Source organism: Sturnus vulgaris, chromosome 7 (assembly GCF_052056855.1).
Source record: "Sturnus vulgaris isolate bStuVul1 chromosome 7, bStuVul1.hap1, whole genome shotgun sequence".
NCBI classification, from domain to species: domain Eukaryota; kingdom Metazoa; phylum Chordata; class Aves; order Passeriformes; family Sturnidae; genus Sturnus; species Sturnus vulgaris.
Genome location: NC_142249.1, coordinates 7,092,027 through 7,110,662, shown reverse-complemented (window position 1 = coordinate 7,110,662; position 18,636 = coordinate 7,092,027). Strand labels below are relative to the sequence as shown.

The 18,636-nt window shown below is 43.6% G+C and overlaps 1 protein-coding gene across 3 annotated transcripts in view; it reads right to left on the bottom strand.

Annotated features, from left to right (window-relative positions):
* Positions 1 to 18,636, bottom strand: part of ERBB4 (erb-b2 receptor tyrosine kinase 4) — a 548,792-nt gene that overhangs the window by 151,144 nt on the left and 379,012 nt on the right. For all 3 annotated transcript variants that reach the window (XM_088167659.1, XM_088167658.1, XM_088167657.1), the window contains exons 5-6: positions 7,728 to 7,793; positions 853 to 971 (exon numbers count right to left, since the gene is read on the bottom strand). In XM_088167659.1, the coding sequence (XP_088023785.1) occupies positions 853 to 971; positions 7,728 to 7,793 (185 nt within the window). The remainder of the gene's footprint in view (positions 1 to 852; positions 972 to 7,727; positions 7,794 to 18,636) is intronic.

Sequence of the window (18,636 nt, the reverse complement as noted above, 5' to 3'; positions counted from 1 at the left end):
TTTTCCATACCCTCCTCCCAACCCCACCTGGCAGTCACCTTCACAGGTATTTGTCTCTTCAAACAGGTGGGTACCTTTGAAAACCCACCTCTCTATGCAGGTTCTAAGTCTAGGCTTCTGCAAACCTAGGTTTGCTTCCCCTGAAGCCATTCACAAAACTTGTCTCATTGACCCAGTGTGACGAGCTACACATTTTTTTTGAGATCAGTTTTGAGTTCTAAAGCTGCTAAAACTCTTAGAAATAATGGATTAGAAACAAGACAGATTTTCTAAAGGCCTGGACATTTAGATTACCCATTTCTTTAAAGAAAAAGCTGTTTCTTCTTTCCATCTGAAGCACACATGTAGTAACATGCATTTGAGGGAGAGCATTTTGGGAACCACTTTCCTTCCATCTCCACGAAGGAGCGTGTCCAGTAAAAAAGCTGAATTTAAATTAAGTCTGGCAGAAACAGAGAATGCCTTGCACAAAGAAGCTATTCTTGACTTTCATATGAAAAGCACACAGAGCACTAATAAAAACCATGTTCAAATATAATGATAATTAGTTCTAAAAATTCGTTACCACCTCTAAAAGCCAGTTTTGGAAAAGACAAAGATAAAAATCAGAGATAAGCGTATTAATGGTTCCAAATCTGTATTTGCCAATCTCATAAATCCGTTAATGGGAAATATCAAGTAGATAAACGAAGCGAATCGAAGAGGAAAAACACTACACGCTGAAAACTCGCACCCTGAACGTGCGAGCGCGGCACGACAGAAGGGATGAAAGGGTGAATTCCATGGACTAGAGCACTCTGAGGCTGCAGAGTGGCTGGCAGGAAGAATAAAGAGAAAAAAAAGGGCACGTACGAAGCAGTCGGTGTCCTTGGGTCCGTAGCAGCCGCCGGCGCACTCGCGGTGGCAGCAGTCGCTGACGTAGGGCCCGTAGCAGCGCCCGTCACACTGCTCTGCACACACAGTCTTCGTCACTGCACGGGCAGGAAAAGGGACAGAGTCACTCACAGGGCAAGGAACACAGCTCCCCAGCTGCCACACGGGCAAAATGTCCACAGAGTGCTGGGAAAACCCCCAGGAAGGGAGGGAAGGGCCTCAAGGATGCTCGGATCCAGAACCGCACCTGCAGGACACCTTCTTTAAGGGCACACATGTTGCTCAAGGACTGTGGAGTAGGAATTTTTAGTGTGCCCTTTTACCCTTGAAAATTCACAGGCAATGTTACTTTCAAGTCGCTCGTTTTTTGACACATCCTCTCCCCCCCGAAAATAACAGAAGAGCCCACCAGGTATGTGTGAGTTTCCCCCATGAAGAAGAGCAACATGGCATAAATGAGTGAAATTCAGAGAGAGACCACCAGTGTCACGGCCAAATGCTGCCCTTGGTGGCAATCCATTTGACAAACGGGAGCAGAACAGACTGCAACCCCGGAACACATCTGGAAACAACACTTGCTACTTCTAAATAATGCACTCCTGCCTTCATCCACAGAACTAGATCCACCAGCTGGGTTGTGGTTCCACACCACTCGTGGCTTAACCTTGTGCAAAAAATGGTCAACCAGTGGAGCATCCACCTCCCCTCCCTCACTCAGCTGTATGGAAAAAGAAATTAGTATTATCCAAACTATACCAACCACCACTGCCTACCATGCTGTCAGTTGTCTTGATAAAAGTTGGGGTGATACACTTCTGCAATTAACCTTCAACATCTACTTTTTTTTAAGCATTTTAAAAATGAAAACACTATGAAAAACACTTTTCAGGAAGCAAGAGAAAACAAAATTCCATCCAACTTTCTGCTCAATTCTACTATTCTAATATATGGGTAACACATTTGTAAGTACATTCTGATCCAAAATCCCTTCACTACTTGCCAGAAATACTTAAGGCAATGCTGAAGGTTCTTCCTACATACAGTATTTATTTAGGACATAAAAATGAAAACACCTAAAGAGAAGTGGCTGGTTGTAATCTACAGAATAAAACAATACACTTTTAGAACAATCTCATCTTGCTGCTATCAGAAGAAAACCCCCAGAGAGAAAGAAAAGGCTTTTGTGGCTTGTGCAATCTAATTTGAGAAATTAGGAAAATTCTATGAAGGCACTTAACTGTCAACACTGCCTGAGAAGCACATTAAAAAGAATTGTGTATTTAAGTGACAGTGTTGATAAACATTAAGACAGATGTGAAACAATGGCACCTGTGGCTGTGTGCCACCAGCACACTGTGGTGACAGTCTTGGCTCATGAAAATGAACAAACACCTTCCCTAGTCTGTTGTTGCAGCAGACCTCCTGTTAAGGGTAGAGATGAGCCAAGACAAAGATTCCCATTTAACAACATGATCACGGTCCTGGTTTATTCTTTGTTACAGCTGAGCCATCCTGACTCTGGCTACTCAAGCTCCTGCTGTAGGGTCCAACTGCATCAGACCCAGAGTAACCCCACAGCACATCTTTTACAGCACCAACTCTCTTCCTTGTTTCATTCTGCTTTGGGTCTCTTGGGATCCAGCCTTCTTCCTCAAGGCCCTCCTTCTCCAGGTCCTCTTCCTCAAGGATCCCATGACCAGCCAGCCCACCCCTTTTATCACAGTTATCTTTATTAGTCCTAGCTGTGACCCATTAAGGGCAAGGCTATTTTTTGGTAATTAGTACAACTGTGACTTATCAGGGGTGAGGTTGCCTGTAATCTCTTTTTCTATATCTACAGTTATTACATTAAGTGGGTTGTGGTTGGAGACAGATGACAGGACCCTCAGGGATCCATATGACAAAAGCTCTTTATTGTTCCTGGACCCTTCTTAAATAGGGGGTTTGAATCTCCCAGATATCCACATGTGATTGATTGGGATCTTAAAAACGGCAGATCTGGAGGAACCAGGTCCTCACTTCAGCACAATACTTGAACTGGATGCCTTCAAAAAGTGTATTTTGCTTCTGGTTAGACAACAGCTCAAGGAGGGTCTCTACCATGCTGGTCAGGATAGAGAACACTGAGTTTTCCTGAAGCAAACTAATGATTACAGCAAAGGTTTGTCACTGTTCTTCCCCAGTTGTTTATTTACAGGGAAAACAAACAATGCCAACAGAAATGCCAACATGCTGTTCTAGGAAGAGGCCAGAACATATCACACAACATATCTCCTGCTTCACTGTTTGCCATATTTGCATTAGAGCTGCTACTCAAGGTCCAGGTGTGGGGAGAACCTGTCAGTGGCACCACACACACCAGGACACGAATGAGCTTGGCAGGCTCTGAATCTTAAGGACTCATATTTAAGACACTTTAAAAGGAAGGGTTTTCCCCCAAGACAAAGCAAACACAAGGCAATTCAGTGTGTTGTCTGAAGGCCTGAAACAATCTGATTGCTCAGATGCCAATAAACATCACTCACCAGTTCAGCTTCCTGCAATCATTCTCAGGGGGTAACCTCACAGAAAATGCACATAGCTGCACTGGTTTAAAAAGATAACAAGCTTTTTTTTCCCAAATGCTTTCTCCAAATACAATCAATTGATTTTATAGCTGTAACTCAAGACCTATCTGAAAGAGTGAGTTATGAATATTGCCCAAAATGTCAAACTATATGGCATTTCAGGTGCCAGGTACTCATATCTTCACCCAACACAACCATGAGGAGAGCCTCACTAATCCCAGCTGAGACCCCAAGCAGACCTAATGAGGGTCAGCACAACTACCTGCCTGGATTCCTACAGATTTTGTGTGATTCCCTAGAATTTGGGGGGTTCAGCTACACAGAACTGTCACAGTCAGGGCCAGGACCAAAGGACAAACACCAAAGTCTCCAAAAATGTGCTGTGCATGGAAATGGATTTCTGGGTGAGGCTGCCAACTTCTACCAGTATTTGACAGCAATAAACTGTGTTGGGGATGGGATGAAATGACCACCTCATGTACATGTGCAAATATGTCTCTTTTATATTTTCCCCTCATCTTTAATTGTGTCAGGACACTATGAATCCGTGAAGGAAAAAAATGGGCAGTAACTGAAATCAATGAAAGTGTTACAAACATGCAGAGCTATTAGGGTGATAGAAGGGTTTTAATTAAAGATGCTGGCTCCAAGCAGAACTGCTGGCTTTCCCTGACTGAGCCCAGCTGCTGGTTCAGCTCTTTCTGGGTGCCCCAGCAGGCTCCTGCTCGCCTTTTGCTGCTCTGATCTGGCACCTTCTCCTCAGCAACACCAGCTGCACAGGGACAGTAAAAATACAGTTGTGCTCTGACCACACTCCTGTACACACACAGTCATGGAGCATTTGACATTTGCTCAATGTTTCAGGTTTGATTTATAGGTTATATTTGTATTTTCGCATTCCCTTAGTTGGGTATACATTCTAATTTAGATTGTTGTCTTTTCAGTTACATTCCTCTTGGAAAAAGTGCATAATCTGTCACTTTAATAATGTATTGAATTGTAGAAGTTTCAATTTCCACATGAAACTCTTAACAGAAATGAACAGCAAAAATTTCAACAACCTAACAATAGATTTTCAAATTTGATTAGTGACTTTCAAAAGCATTTTTTATTATTTTATTTAAAGTGGTTTACATTCTACTCAGTGTGTGCCCAATACAATTTGAAAAAATAGTATTTTAAAAAGTATTTGCCTTTCCTGACACTGAAACAAGATATATCACCTAGATTTCAAATTCTTCCTATTAACATCTACTAATGTTTTAATTATAAATGTAAAAAGGATTGCAAACTGTGTAAAACAGTACCCTGGAATTTTATCTTCTCTACCTCCTAACAGAACAGCTTGGCTTAAATTTCCTATTAATTGTGTTCTTAAATACATGAATTTTCTTGTCACATTTAGAGAGACATTAGAACAGAGTTAGATGCAAGTGGTGTTTCAGACAGAGTTAGCAACAAAGACGTTGCTGGAAGGCAACATAAGCAGCTAGGTAGATGATATTCATGAAAAAAACAAAGGGATTTGGGTTTTTTCCATATGTAATTTGAAATGAAAGACACGGATTAAGATCTTTCATTTTTTTATCCTTTCCCAGGAAAATAATTTAAATCTTATCTTGGGAGGGGGGCTCATTAAAATATTTTGCTTCAATCCTCAATAAAAAAAAAAAAGAAGAAGAAATTATCAAAATGCTGCTCTTTTGCTGTTTCTAGCTTTTTTGAGTTGTTTCTAGGATCAAAATGGTTTGGCACTGGATGTAGCACTGCTGGAGTATTTTCCTACAGGTGTTAGAAAGATTTGCATCCTGAAGGTGACAGGGTTAAGGTAGACATGATGTGCACAACACCACTCTCCAGCTTGTACCTAACAACAACATTTGTGAGCCCAAAAACCAGGCATGTCTTTAAAGTCAGCCATGAAGGCAGCAAAAGCATAGTCCCACTTGCATTTTTATGTTTTCCTACTCAAATTCTCCCTCTTTGCTTCACTCAGCTTGCAGGAAACACACTGTGTGAAAATCCAATGAAGAAATACCCTTTTCCAGCTTTTTCCTTCAATCCTGCTGCTTGTCCAAGGTGCAGTGAGGTCATGGGGGCAAAGAAGAAGCCTGGGATGTAAAATTAATTCCTGTCCCTGACCATCAGAGGCTGCAAGGCTGGAAGCAAGAGGGTGTGGAGCAGCTACTCAAGTGGAAGACTGTGATCTGTGTATCTCCCTGAAACGTGGATGGGTTCTGGCTTTTCCTAGTTGATGATTTCGACCTCATGGCTGTGCCTGTCCCCACTGTCTGGATTTGTGAGGGCAGCCACTGTGAAGGGAGAGAGAGCTGTCACTCCTGGAGCCAGCCTTCCGTGCAGCCCTGCTGCCTTCAGAGCCCTGCAGATAAGCTTTTCTCTGCCTGGTGTTACTACATTAATCCCCCAGATCAGCCCCCTTATCTGAGAGCAGTGCTTTGTAGAGGCTGAGACCACGGGAGCTGATCCTGCCACATGGACCCTGCAGGTACACAGCTGGGCTTGCCATGAGGCTGGAGACACAGCCTGAACCAGCTCCTCATGGAACATCACTGCCAAGATTTTAAACTCTTCTTGGATAAGCTAAGCACAGAAGGCCTGAGTAAGTCTACTCATGGCTGGATGGATTATGCAGCTTCTTACAAAGTTACTAGTTTTAATAGAAAAAACAAGCTTCTCATTAGGACAGAGAAAAAAAAATAATTAATTCTAACCATGAAATAAAATAATTTGGTCAGCTGGGGTTTAGGTCCCTTTCCATTATCTAGTTAAGCACACAACCCAGAATTTACTTCTTTTCCTGGTAAGGAGCACTGACTTCCTTGGTGCCTTCATAAAGACTGCCAGCAAAGGAAGGAGATCTCCTAGCTCAATCCAGACTTTAAAAAAGAATCTGCTCTGCACCACTGTACCTTAGTCCTACAATATGTCCTAAGGGGTTTTTAACCATGCTTGCAGATAAAGCACAATATGAAGCAGTGATACAAGAACAGGTTAACTTGAGCAGAGCTGTAACTGGGAGCAGCTTTTCCAGCAGAATCAGCTGATGCTCCTAAAGGAAAAGCAGCTCCTGGCAGGGTGGCACAGCCTCTGCAGGTACGTGGCTCTGTCCCCTGGGTCAGCAGGGCAGCTTGGATTTCCTGCTCACACTCATCACACATTCACCTCAAGCTGCCTGCCAGTTCTAACTCCATCCTATCTCTCACTCCGAGTAGTCAATAAAAAAAAACCAAAAAAACAAAACAAAAAACAAACAAACAAACACACCAAAACCCCAAACCAAAAAGCAGCATTGCTGCACTGTTCCTACCAAGCCCCAGGGAAGGGGCAGATGACACTGGGCTTGTTTGGGGTGCTTGCCTGGGAGTGGCTCATTTGTCACAGTCCTTCCTCCCATTTACAACTCAGCCCAGGAAACCAGCACAGGCTGGAGAAGTGTTCTCTGGGGGAGCTCCCAGCAAACACTTCATTTCCTAGGAAGAGTAATTCTAATAAAGGCAACTGGTTTTCTCCCTCTTGTAAGCATGTAAAAGAAAAAAAAAAAAAAACTAGTAGAAAAAGACACCTCTCAATTTTCTCCTCTTTTATTATCTGCTAATATTGTGACCACTTCTAGCTCTTTAGTGCCTATGTGAAGGAGCATAAAGCACACGAGGAAGAAACTCAATTTAATGCTCTCTAAATTCATGAGGACAGAAAAACATTGTGAGTAACCCTTCACTTACTACTTCCTTCACAAAAAAAAAACCAACTATTATTCTCTCTTTCAGTACAACTCAAATACATTCTGAAGTTATTATAAAGAGAACAGTTCTGCAAGATAACTAATATTCCCATGCTACCATTGAAATTAACAGAGTATTTTGGCATCAGGAATTTTGCAAAGTCAGGTGGCCATTAAAGATTTCCAAATTTGCTTGGTAGTTTTTTCTATTCCTGCAGTATTAATCTCAGTGTATTCCAAAATAACTGTCAATATTCTCAAGAGCCATGCTCCATGTTGCCACCAAGTAGTGAAAAGAAAATTCAAGTTAGCATAAACAGTTTTAGAAAGCACAAGAGAGAAAGGAAAAATATTATTTACATGGATGGAAAAAAAAGCAGATCATCTATTGGTAAAAACATACGACGAAAAAAACCCACTTGTATATTTTAGAGTTATACTGAATCCAGAATTTATAGTATCCCTTGACAACTGATAGAAAAAAACAAGTAGGATGTCTGGTACATGGTTTTCCAGTCCTTTGTTTCTCACTCTTACACACTTACAGGTCTGGCAGTGATTCTCTGTTGGTCCCCAGCACCGTCCTGTGCAGGACTTGTGGCACCGACCACCTGCAGGACAGACAGAAAGAGAGAGATTGGAAATGCAGCTTCCTTTCTTTCCTTTAACGTCCAGCTCGTCTTTGGAAGGTTTTTATACTTCAGCAAGGTTGGAACAGTGCCTGTAAAAAAGGCCCACCTAAATAACCAAACCTGATGTCAAACTTATACGAAATACAGGTACTTACCTAAATGCTTTATATCCTAAATACCTTTTTGCTATGCATAGTGACCAGGATATCTCAAAACAAAAAGAAGTATGAGCAAGTCTGGAGGAGTGAGGAGCAATGTGATCACTCACTGCATCAGCAGTGTAAGACCTGCTGACTCCTCCACAGGAGAAGAGGTGGCTGTGCTGGAGAGGCTATACAGGTACCCACCTCCTGTCCAATTTCATCTGAACAATGGGACATCCCACTCAATGCCTTTGGTTAAAAGCCACCCCTCCTCCCCACAAACTTGCATGGTCTGCATGTCCAATATTATGGTAAAGGAAATGTGCCCTGTGCAGCCACTTAACCCCAGTGACAGCAAAGCTCACAGGACCTTCTCTTTTCTGGCTGCTGGTTCTTTATCAGAAGGAACCTCATGTTCCTTCAGACCTTGGATGTGATGCTCTGCATCATCTTTCCACATGCTGATAGGTTTAGTCTCTGAAGGAAAAGAACTGTAGGCTCTTTCACTGTCAAATACAGCTGTAAGAAGAAGCATTAGCAATGCTAGGTTTTGTAAACTACCTAGTAATTAGTGACTGAAATCCATTTGGACTGAAGTGGGAGCTGAGTTCACATGTCCATGTCATGGCAATATGCTGACCCGTGTGAGAGGGAATGGCAGGCAAGGAGAAGACCTGGAATGTTCTCCTCTGGCTGAGGAGAGAGGGCTCAGACAGCCCCACACCAGTCTGGGCTGTGAGAGAATGGACACCCCATTCCATGGCTGCCATCTGGACATGGTCACAGTCCAGGCACACTCCCAGGTGTGGCCGTGCCTGAGGGGCAGGCAGGCAAGTCCTTCACAAAGCCAGAGCTGATGGGATGAGCCCAGACACTCAATGCAAAGCTTGTGGAAGACTATGCACAGTCCTTATTGCTGTGCTTTAGATTGCACAGGAACCCAACCTTGTGTTTGATTAAACTTTTATACATCACTGAATACTGCTGAGATTCTGTTAAGTGAATTTCCCCTTTGAACCTGATCCAGGTTCAATCCTTTTAATCGTGTATTAACAGCTGCTGCTGCTAACACTGCTCCATTACACTAAATCAAATACTTGCCACATGCCCTGATGGGAGACTGCGCTGGAGAAAATACAAAATGTGTCTCAGCTAAGGTTGGATCACCCTAAAGACAAACACTGCTCCTCTCCTAGCAGCGTGCTCACACCTGCAAGATGTCACAGAGCTGAGCAAAGCCACTGTGATGGTCCTGTGAAGTCGGACTCTGTCACTAATTTTTCAAAGCCAGCATTCCTACCTCGGCATCCCTGGTGCTATTGATGATGCTGCATGGTAATTACCACACTGAATGCCAACTACCTTGTTAAAACTACCAGCTCCTCGTTGCCTTCATGTTCATTTGCAGCAATTATACTTGGGAAACATTGTTGCTGATAGCACCAGCACATAATTCGCCATCACCTTCTACCATCTGTTTATTTAGATCACAAATGTACTAAAACTACATAAATGCAAAATCATTCTGGCTGACAGGGAAGGCACTCCATCTGGCATGAATAATGCAACTTTAATCAGTAATAACGATTATTATGATTATTAAGAGACTACTGGAACCCTGCACAGAAAGCAAATATATCCACATTGATTTATAAGAATGAAAGTTTAAAATGGTGAGGTAAACAGCAAATTAAAGGAAGAATTTTAGCAGATGAGGCTGCTCCTTCCTCTTTTGTCCCTGGATTCCATCCCCTTCCAAAACATTCTGTAAACACTGGGCTTTCTACTGTAATACGTGCTGTGGGATAACACAGAAGAAACTTCAGCATCCCTCCAAGTGATCCCTAACTAGACAGTCTGACCACACCTCTGTAAAAGCTGCACTTGAAATACAAATCTTCATATCTGAAGAGCCTAGGTGCTGAACTGATCCTCGGTATGCAGCCAAAAATTTATTCAGCCACCTCTATTCCTCCTGGAAATAAAAGCAATTCAGCATCTTCAAAGCATCATTTAAAAAAATTTTTTAACTTGCATGCCTGCTGCCTGGTACATGACTTTGTTTGGCAGTGTCAGATGATGATTTGCATTTAAATAGAGATATTTAACAATAAAGCAAGAAAAGGCTGCCAGTTTCCTTTTTTCTCACTCGGAACTCAAAAGTGTCTGTTTCATTGTTTTCACTTTTCTCAGCTGTACAGACACAACCAGGAACTGAGCTTGTAGGCAGCACACCTCTAAATTGCATTGTTATGTGTCCTTTTGAAGGTCAAATATACTGAGAATTAAAAACCAAACTCCCTCTAAATAGTGTGTCTATATTGGCTTGGTTGTTTAAAGAGAAAAATAACTTTCTTTGCTCTCAATATCAACTGGTCCAGATTCTGCTCTCACATCCTTCTGTATTTTACCTGGTTTTCCCCACTGAGGGAAAATCTGTCCTGTAATAAGGACAGATTGAAACCCATTAAAGACCAGCTCTGCAAAATTAAGACAGAAATAGTCCTGAGGAAGTCAACATAGGCACTCAGGAGCATAACAAGCATTCATGAGGAGCAGGTTTCCCAAAGAGATCTGTATGTCAGGCTTAAATGATAATAAATGTACTGGCCCTAAGGTTGACAAGGCCCTTGGAAGAATTATAGTACTACTCACAAATCTTCCTGTATGTATTTAAGATTTTTAGACTGTTAGGCAATAGAATTGAAAAGAAAAAAATATGAAACAATTTGTGGCATAAATCATTCCTGTTATTCCTTGTGTCTAAAATATTCTAAACTCCTCCAACACACAGCAGAAAGAGCTAAAAGAATTTGGCTAAAAAAAACCCTCTACAGGGCACAACCTTCACTTGATTCTTTACATTAGTGAAGGCACATGTTTTCCTTTTCCAAGCAAGATAAGGAAGGAAAGAACCTACAGAAGTGTCCTCCCCATTAGAGCTGGGACACTGGAGTACATTTCTGCTCCTGAATAGCAGCAGTGTTTTGCACACACAGTGACAGTTTGGAGGCTTCCATAATTTTCAAAGGTTTTGTAATGAAATCAAGGTTAAGGAAAGGCAGATTCCCACTGGAAAATGAGAATTAATTTTGCTTTGGCAAATTGCATGCAGAAAACCAATGTTTTGTCTCCTGGGCTGTCTTCCCTTGGCTAAACTACTGCAACAGATTAAATTATGGACTGTGGGCAGAGCACCTTTCTTGTCATTTCCAGGATAGAGTTTTATTTGTGGGAAATGCTTCTGCTTTCCCAGCCAGGGAAAGTCACCAGCAGAAAATGTTTGCTCACTAGCTTGGGAAAGACCAAGGTTACTTCATCCTTGTGTTTTCCTGAGAATTGAGAAGGGCTTTCCTTTGACTCCAGACTGACTTTGTTATTTTAGAAACAGTAAAACCACAAAGGATTAAGTTACTGACAAGACAAGAAAAATGAAGTCCTCTCTCAGCTCTAAGCTGTGTTATATAGAGAAGAAACCCTGCTTCACAGAATCACACCAGGTTGGAAGAGACCTCCAAGATCATCGAGTCCAACCCATTCCCTTGACACCTCAACTAACCCATGGCACTGAGTGCCACATCCAGTCTTTTTTTATGTGCATCTGGGGATGGTGACTCTACTACCTCCCTGAGCAAACCATTCCAACACTTCATCACTTTTTCTGTAAAAAAGTTTTCCTAATATCCAACCTGTATTTCCCTTGGCACAGCTTGAGACTCTGTCCTCTGGTTCTCTCAGTTGCTGCTTGGAGAAGAGACCAACCCCACCTGGCCACAGCCACCTTTCAGGGAGTTGTAGAGAGGGACAAGGTCACCCCTGAGTCTCCTTTTCTCCAGGCTAAACAACCCCAGCTCCCTCAGTCATTCCTCACAGGCTTTGTGTTCCAAGCCCCTCCCCAGCCTTGTTGCCTCCTCTGGCCATGCTCAAGTGTCTCAAGGTCCTTCCTAAACAGAGGGGACAGAACTGGACACAGCACTCAAGGCGTGGCCTCAGCAGTGCTGAGCACAGGGGAAGAATGACCCTCCTGCTCCTGCTGGCCACACCATTCCTGATCCAGGCCAGGGGCCATTGGCCTTCTTGGCCACCAGGGCACACTGCTGGCTCATGTGCAGTCGGCTGGTGACCAGCACCCCCAGGTCCCCTCCTGCCTGGGCACTGTCCAGCCACACCATCCCCAGCCTGTAACACATCAGGGGGTTATGGAGGCCAAAATGCAGGACCCAGCACTTGGATTCATTAAACTTCATTTTATTGGACTCTGCCCATCCATCCAACCATTCCAGGTCTCTCTGCAGAGCCCTCCTACCTTCCAGCAGATCAACACATGCTCCCAGCTTAGTGTTGTCTGTAACTTCACTAATGAAAGACTCAAAACTCTCATCCATGACATCAATAAAAACATTGAACAGGACTGGCCCCAGCACAGAGCCCTGAGGGACACCACTGGTGACTGATCTCAGCTGGATGCAGCACCATTCACCACCACTCTCTGGGCCAGCCATCCAGAGTGCTCCTGTCCAAGCTGTGGGCTGCAGCTTTTCCAGGGAATGCTGTGTGAGACAGTGTCAAAGGCCTTGCTGGACTCCAAATACACAACATCCACAGCCCTTCCCACACCCACCAGGTGGGTCACTTGGTCATAGAAGGAGATCAGGTTGCTCAAACACGACCTACCTCTCCTAAACCTATGCTGGCTGGGTCTGATACCCTGACCATCCTGTAAGTGCTGCATGAGAACACTCAGTAGAAACTGTTTCATTACCTTACCTGGTACTGAGCTCAGGCTAACTGACCTATAATAATTGGCCAGGATCCTCCATCCCACCCTTTTTGTGAATGGGTGTCACATTGGCCAGCTTCCAGTCATTTGGAACCTCCCCAGTGAGCCAGGACTGCTGGTAAATGATGCAGAGGGGCTTTGCCAGCACATCTGCCAGCTCCCTCATCGGCCTGGCGTGGATCCCATCTGGTCCCATACATTTATGAACATCTAAGCTGCTCAGCGGTTCCCTGACTGCCTCCTCCTGGATAACAGGGGGACCATTCTGCTCCTTGATAGCATCTACAATCCAGGAGTACACTTGTCCAGAGGACAAGCCATCTTCCCACTAAAGACTGAGGCAAAGAAGGTGTTAAGGACTTCTGCCTTCTCCGCATCTGCAGTTACTAAATTCCCTCTCTCATCCAATAGAGAACAGGGGCTGGACTTACCCTTCCTTTTACCATTAATATATTTGTAAAAACATTTTTTATTATCTTTTAAAGAAGTTGCCATTTTTAGTTCAAACACAGCTTTGGCCTCCCTAATTTTTTTTCAACCTGCTCTAGCAACCCCCTTAAATACTTCCTGAGAGACCTGACCCTCCTTCCAAAGATGATACATCCTCTTTTTATTTCGAAGTTCCTTCAAAACCTCCTTGCCCATCCAGGCTGGACGTTTCCCTCGTTGACTCACCTTTCAGCACACAGAGACAGTCTGCTCCTGTGCCCTCAAGATCTCTGTTTGGAAGCACGCCCACCTTTCCTGAACGCCTTTATTTTTAAGGGCTGCTTCCCAAGGAACTCTCTGAATAAGTCTCCTAAATATGCCAAAGTCTGCCCTCTGGAAGTCCAGTGTAAAAGTCTTATTGATGTTCCTCCTGATTTCACCAAATATTGAGAACTCTGTAACTTCATGATCACTGTGCCCCAAGCGGCCTCCAACCACCCCATCTCCCACCAGCCCATCTCTATTTACAAACTACAGATCTAACATAGTCCCTTCCCTGGTGGGCTGACTCACCAGGATAACAAGAAATTTTCCTCCACACACTCTAAGAACTTCCTAGACTGCCTCTTTTCTGCTGTATTGAGTTTCCAGCAGATGTCTGGCAGCTTAAAGTCACCTACAAGAACAAGGTCTGATGATGCTGAAACATTCTCCAGCTGCTTATAGAATAAGTTGTCCACCTCTCCTCCCTGGTTGGGTGGACGAAAACAGACTCCTAGTAGGATGTCAGCCTTAGTAGCCTTGCCCTGAATTCTTACCCATAGGCAATGACTTGATCATCATTCATTTCAATACCCATGGTGTCAAAAGCCTCCCTAATATAAAGGGCCACCCCTCCACTTCTCCCTTTTCTGTCTCTTCTGAAGAGCTTGTAGCCATCCAGTGCAGTGCTCCAGCTGTGTGAGTTGTCCCATCATATTTCCATGATGTTGACTACATCACAGCTTTCCTTCTTCCCCATCAGCTACGCCAGCAGACCCCTCTCGGTAAGAGAAGGAAAGCAGAATTAAGAGAAGAAATGTCTCACTTTGCACAAAACTTGCATTTACAGATGGTTTCTATCAGGCTAATAAATCATCATTCAGTGTTAGGATACCTGCAACACACTGATACTGAAGTGCAAATAAACACAGACAAAATAAAATGGCTTAGACGGTTACAAGCCATAGTTTTAAGCAGCCTCTTTACTTACCTAACAATCTAAAATAATTGATTAACTATCTAAACAGCTATAAATAATTTATTAGCTTCTGTAAGCTACTTATAAACTCACCCTTTGCCTAAAAAATTCACTCCTGCAAAAATGCTAGAGATGTTTCTAGACATAACCAGCCCTAAAATCAAAGAAATTCCATATATACTCTGTGGTAAGAGTCCCAGGCTGTTCTTTGCACAGCTCAGGTGAGACAGGAGGTTTGAATACACCTGTGTGTTGTTCTTCCAGGCAGCTAAACTCCTTAGTTCTATGTATGCACAGATAAGAAAATCAAAATGTAATTCAAACACTGCAACATAGCACTAAGGAGAATTAAAGATACAATTGTTGTGATGGATTGTTCTGCCTTTATCAGGCCATAATGCTTTCCCTGTCCTTGTCTGACTATTCCTATTGTCACACACACATTCATTCATTCATTCATTCACACTTCTTTGTTAGGTAAAATAATTTTGCATTTCCTACCTGTCCTGTGCTAGCCTTCAGATCTCTCCTATTGATTTGAAAGTTAATTACCTAAGAGAGTCTCACGCTTCCCAGGATCTCCTTCCCTAATGGCAGGAGACACACACGTTGCAAGAAAAAGTAAAACTTTCTGTAAAAGAAGAAAATGTGCTATAGAAATATCTAGTGCACGTTTTCTCTTCCTCTGTAGGAGCATTATGGGATACAGAAATTTAAGTGTCAATTCCTCCACTGCTAACAAACTATAAGCTTTCGCTCACGTCAGTCGAATTCACCTAATGATCTATCACCAAATATTTTTCCAACACAGGGTTAATCCCATAAAATTCAGGCTTTTCTTTAACAAGCTGTACCTGCATTGGTGTTGTTACTTTTACTGTGGCAAGTGGAGACCTTTCTGTCTCCTCTCTGTATTTCTCCATGCCCACTGGAGACACCCTGCACAAATATTAATGGGATCCCTCTACAGAGCAAACTCACATAGGATTTATCAACGAGCACTTGCACTGTGGAGAAGCACAGCACCTGCTGTGGATCCATCCATCCATCCATCCATCCATCCATCCATCCATCCATCCATCCATCCATCTGTCAGTTCCCTAGAGTCCAAGCCCACCTGCCAGGAGGAGGATCCAGCCTGGAGCTCAGTAAGGGTGGAAGCAAACTCCTGCTCACGATCACTTCCATTGGGGACTTCCAGTTCTGCCACTCAACACCTCTATCTCCCCCTCATCTTCCTCAGCAGATAAGAAAAGAGACAAACACAAATGGAGAGGGACTCAGGGACAAGCAGCTGAAAAGAAACTGGCCTGGGAAACGGGTCTGGGAAATGAAAACAATCCAAGAGATACGCTCTGAAAGACAGGCACGGAAAGAGATACAGGGACAGTGTGAGGGGGAGTGGGGAGAGGGAGCAGAGATAAAACTTAGCCAGCACTGAAGAAAACAAAAACTGAATACCAAAGAGGGATGCATTACCTTGAGTAATGTGGGATGGAGACAACCCTTGTGTGTCTGGTGAGAACTGCAAAATCACAGAGTATTGCCAGGTACACTGGTGGCAGACAGTTTTGATTTCAAGAGAGATTGGCCACCAGAGGTAAAGGAATAAATGGGAAGTCAAGAAGAGCATGTCAGCAGCACCGAATGGGCTTGGGCTGCTGGATTCATATCTGTTGCTGACAGCTCTGAGCTGATAGGGAGCTCACTGCAACATTACTGCAGCTGCTACAGAAAAATGTCTTCAGGCCACAGTAATGACTACAGAAAGGGACCTGAGGGGGGTAATGAAGACACTGGTTATTTTTCTCTGTCTGGAGCAGACAGTGCTGGTAAGGCTGTGTGACTCGATGCATTAATTGGGGGTTTAGTCATCCACACAAAATAAAAACCTTCACATATGACATAGTCTAAAACTTTACACTGATTAATTAGTGTAAAGTTATTACAGTGATTAATTAGGAGCTATTAATTATCACTGCTTATAGCTATTAGCACAGAGCAATGTAAGTGAATTCCCCCCACTGTGATGGTGAATTAGTTCCAATCAGCATCAAATGCCTTCCTGAACACGCACACAGGGATGCTGAGCAAATGGGGAGACACAGCCAGAAGGCTAAAAGGATAGGTCAAGTCATACCTGCTGCTTGGCAGGCTCATCAAGAACACAAAGCCTCAGGAATCCTTCCGTTGGAATCATTATTGTTTAATAAAAAAAAAAAAATCATCCACAGGTAACTGCCCCTCCTCCTACAGTGTGGCAGGAGCAGAAGAGCAGCTCAGTCCCTGCTAACACTGGGCTCAGAATGAAACTCATTCCCTCCAGTGGACCATCCCCAAAGCACAGAGAACACAACTCCAGGACCCTTCTAAATGCTGGAGTAGCTCTTATTTTCTCTTTCCTCTGTGGGGAAGGAGAGGGTGCCATTCCACCACCTGTATGTGAACTCCCCTCTCATTGTCTCCTTTGCTTCCTGTGATGAAGGCTCTCTCCTCTCGAGTCACCAAGCCAAGGAACAGTCTGGGGGCTGCTCTCTGGAAGGGGAGAGCACAGAGCTGGCAGCCATCCCTCCCCAGGACAGCTCTCCTGACACAGGGAGCTCCAAAGGGAGAGAGCTGGGCACAGCACAAACCATTCTTGGACTCGTGTCCTGCAGCTGGTGGCTGCGGTCACTGGAGAGCCATGGATCAGAGCACTCCTAGCACTGTTTCTGTATTTAACTTAATGATTATTTTATACTCAGAATTTCAACAGATACATTAGAAAAGATGCCAAATAAGACCAGCCTGGGGCAGTTTCCACTGGTAGGTGAGAGCCAGGACGTACAGATTTGAATGCCTTGATGCAAGGTAGGAAACTGAACCCTGTTCCCCCACACTCTGAAGAACTCCTGAGCTGATAACTTGGAGAAAAAGGGGGAGAAAAGTCTGTCCTACTGAGGAAATTTGAGTGTGAGCAGAAGACAGGTCTGTGAGAGGAAAGCACTGCAGATTCCAGCAGACAGAGACCATAGAAAGCCAGCATCTTCTATGCCTTTATATTCACCTCAGCATTTCCTCCTGCATGGAAATGCCTCCATCTCCTGCCTTAGCAGCAGTGCCTGCAATGCCCAGCACTGACATCTGCATCCTTCCCTACCCGAGGTCACTGCCCACTGGCTCCCAGACCTGGCACTTTTCTGGTGTGACAGCACAAGAAATCCAAACCCACAAACCAGCCAACAGCAGGGGAGCACATGGGCACCTGAGGCAGTGCCTGGAATAAATCTGCAGCCAGCTCTCTGGCCATAAGAGCAGCAGCACTGTCTGATGCACAGCTCGGCTGAGAACAGAAGGAAGCAGATAGAAGTTGCTTTTTTTGGGGGGACAGGATGTACAGCACTGGGAGAAAAATTCCTGCACCATTAGATGAGATTTTCAAAGGAGGCTCTCAACAAACTCAAACAGCTCGGAGTGTTCTTGTGTGGCTTTAATAGCAGCTCCTCAAACAGGTCAAGTCAGTCAATACCACATAACTCAAAATATTGTCCTGTTACAATGTTCCTGTAATGCAGCCAAAGCAGTAATAAAGTTCAAAGAGAGGGACATAGAGTTTTCATTTTTTAAACAAAGTGATAACCTCAAAGAGGGGAAATCAGAACTTGAAATTTAGATGGATTTAAAAATTAATTTTACTCTTTTTCCATCCCATGTAGTATTCCTAGAGTCTGGCAGGGTGTATTTAGAAGTACTTATGTTTTAATCAACTTCTGACTCAATTATATGGAAATACTAGAAAAGAATTCCTCAATCCCATGAAGTCTGGAGTCCAGTTTTAGGCCAGTTTTTAAAGTTTGGATAAGCCTCTTAATGTGCTTATCCAAAATGTAATTCTGGCTATTTGAAACAAAACTGATAATTATAAAACATTACCTGGATCACAGAAGCCCTTTCTCTGTTGGAAAACGATGGTTGGACATATACTCTGATATTTAGATTTAATTTTTGCTATACACAAAAATTTAATGAAAATAATCATACAAATTTCAAACTGCAGTTTCCTGGACAATTTCAGTTATCAGAGATCTGCTGGGAGGTGATGCTTTGGGCATGATGGGACTGCCATGTAGGTGTAGTACTGCAGGAGGTGTGAAGGGAGCAGAAGGAAGACCCTGAAGCTGCCCTGGGTTTGAGCAAACCAGTGGCCAGAGCCCTTTAGCCAGGCTGTCCACAGGACAGCAACTCTTGTGA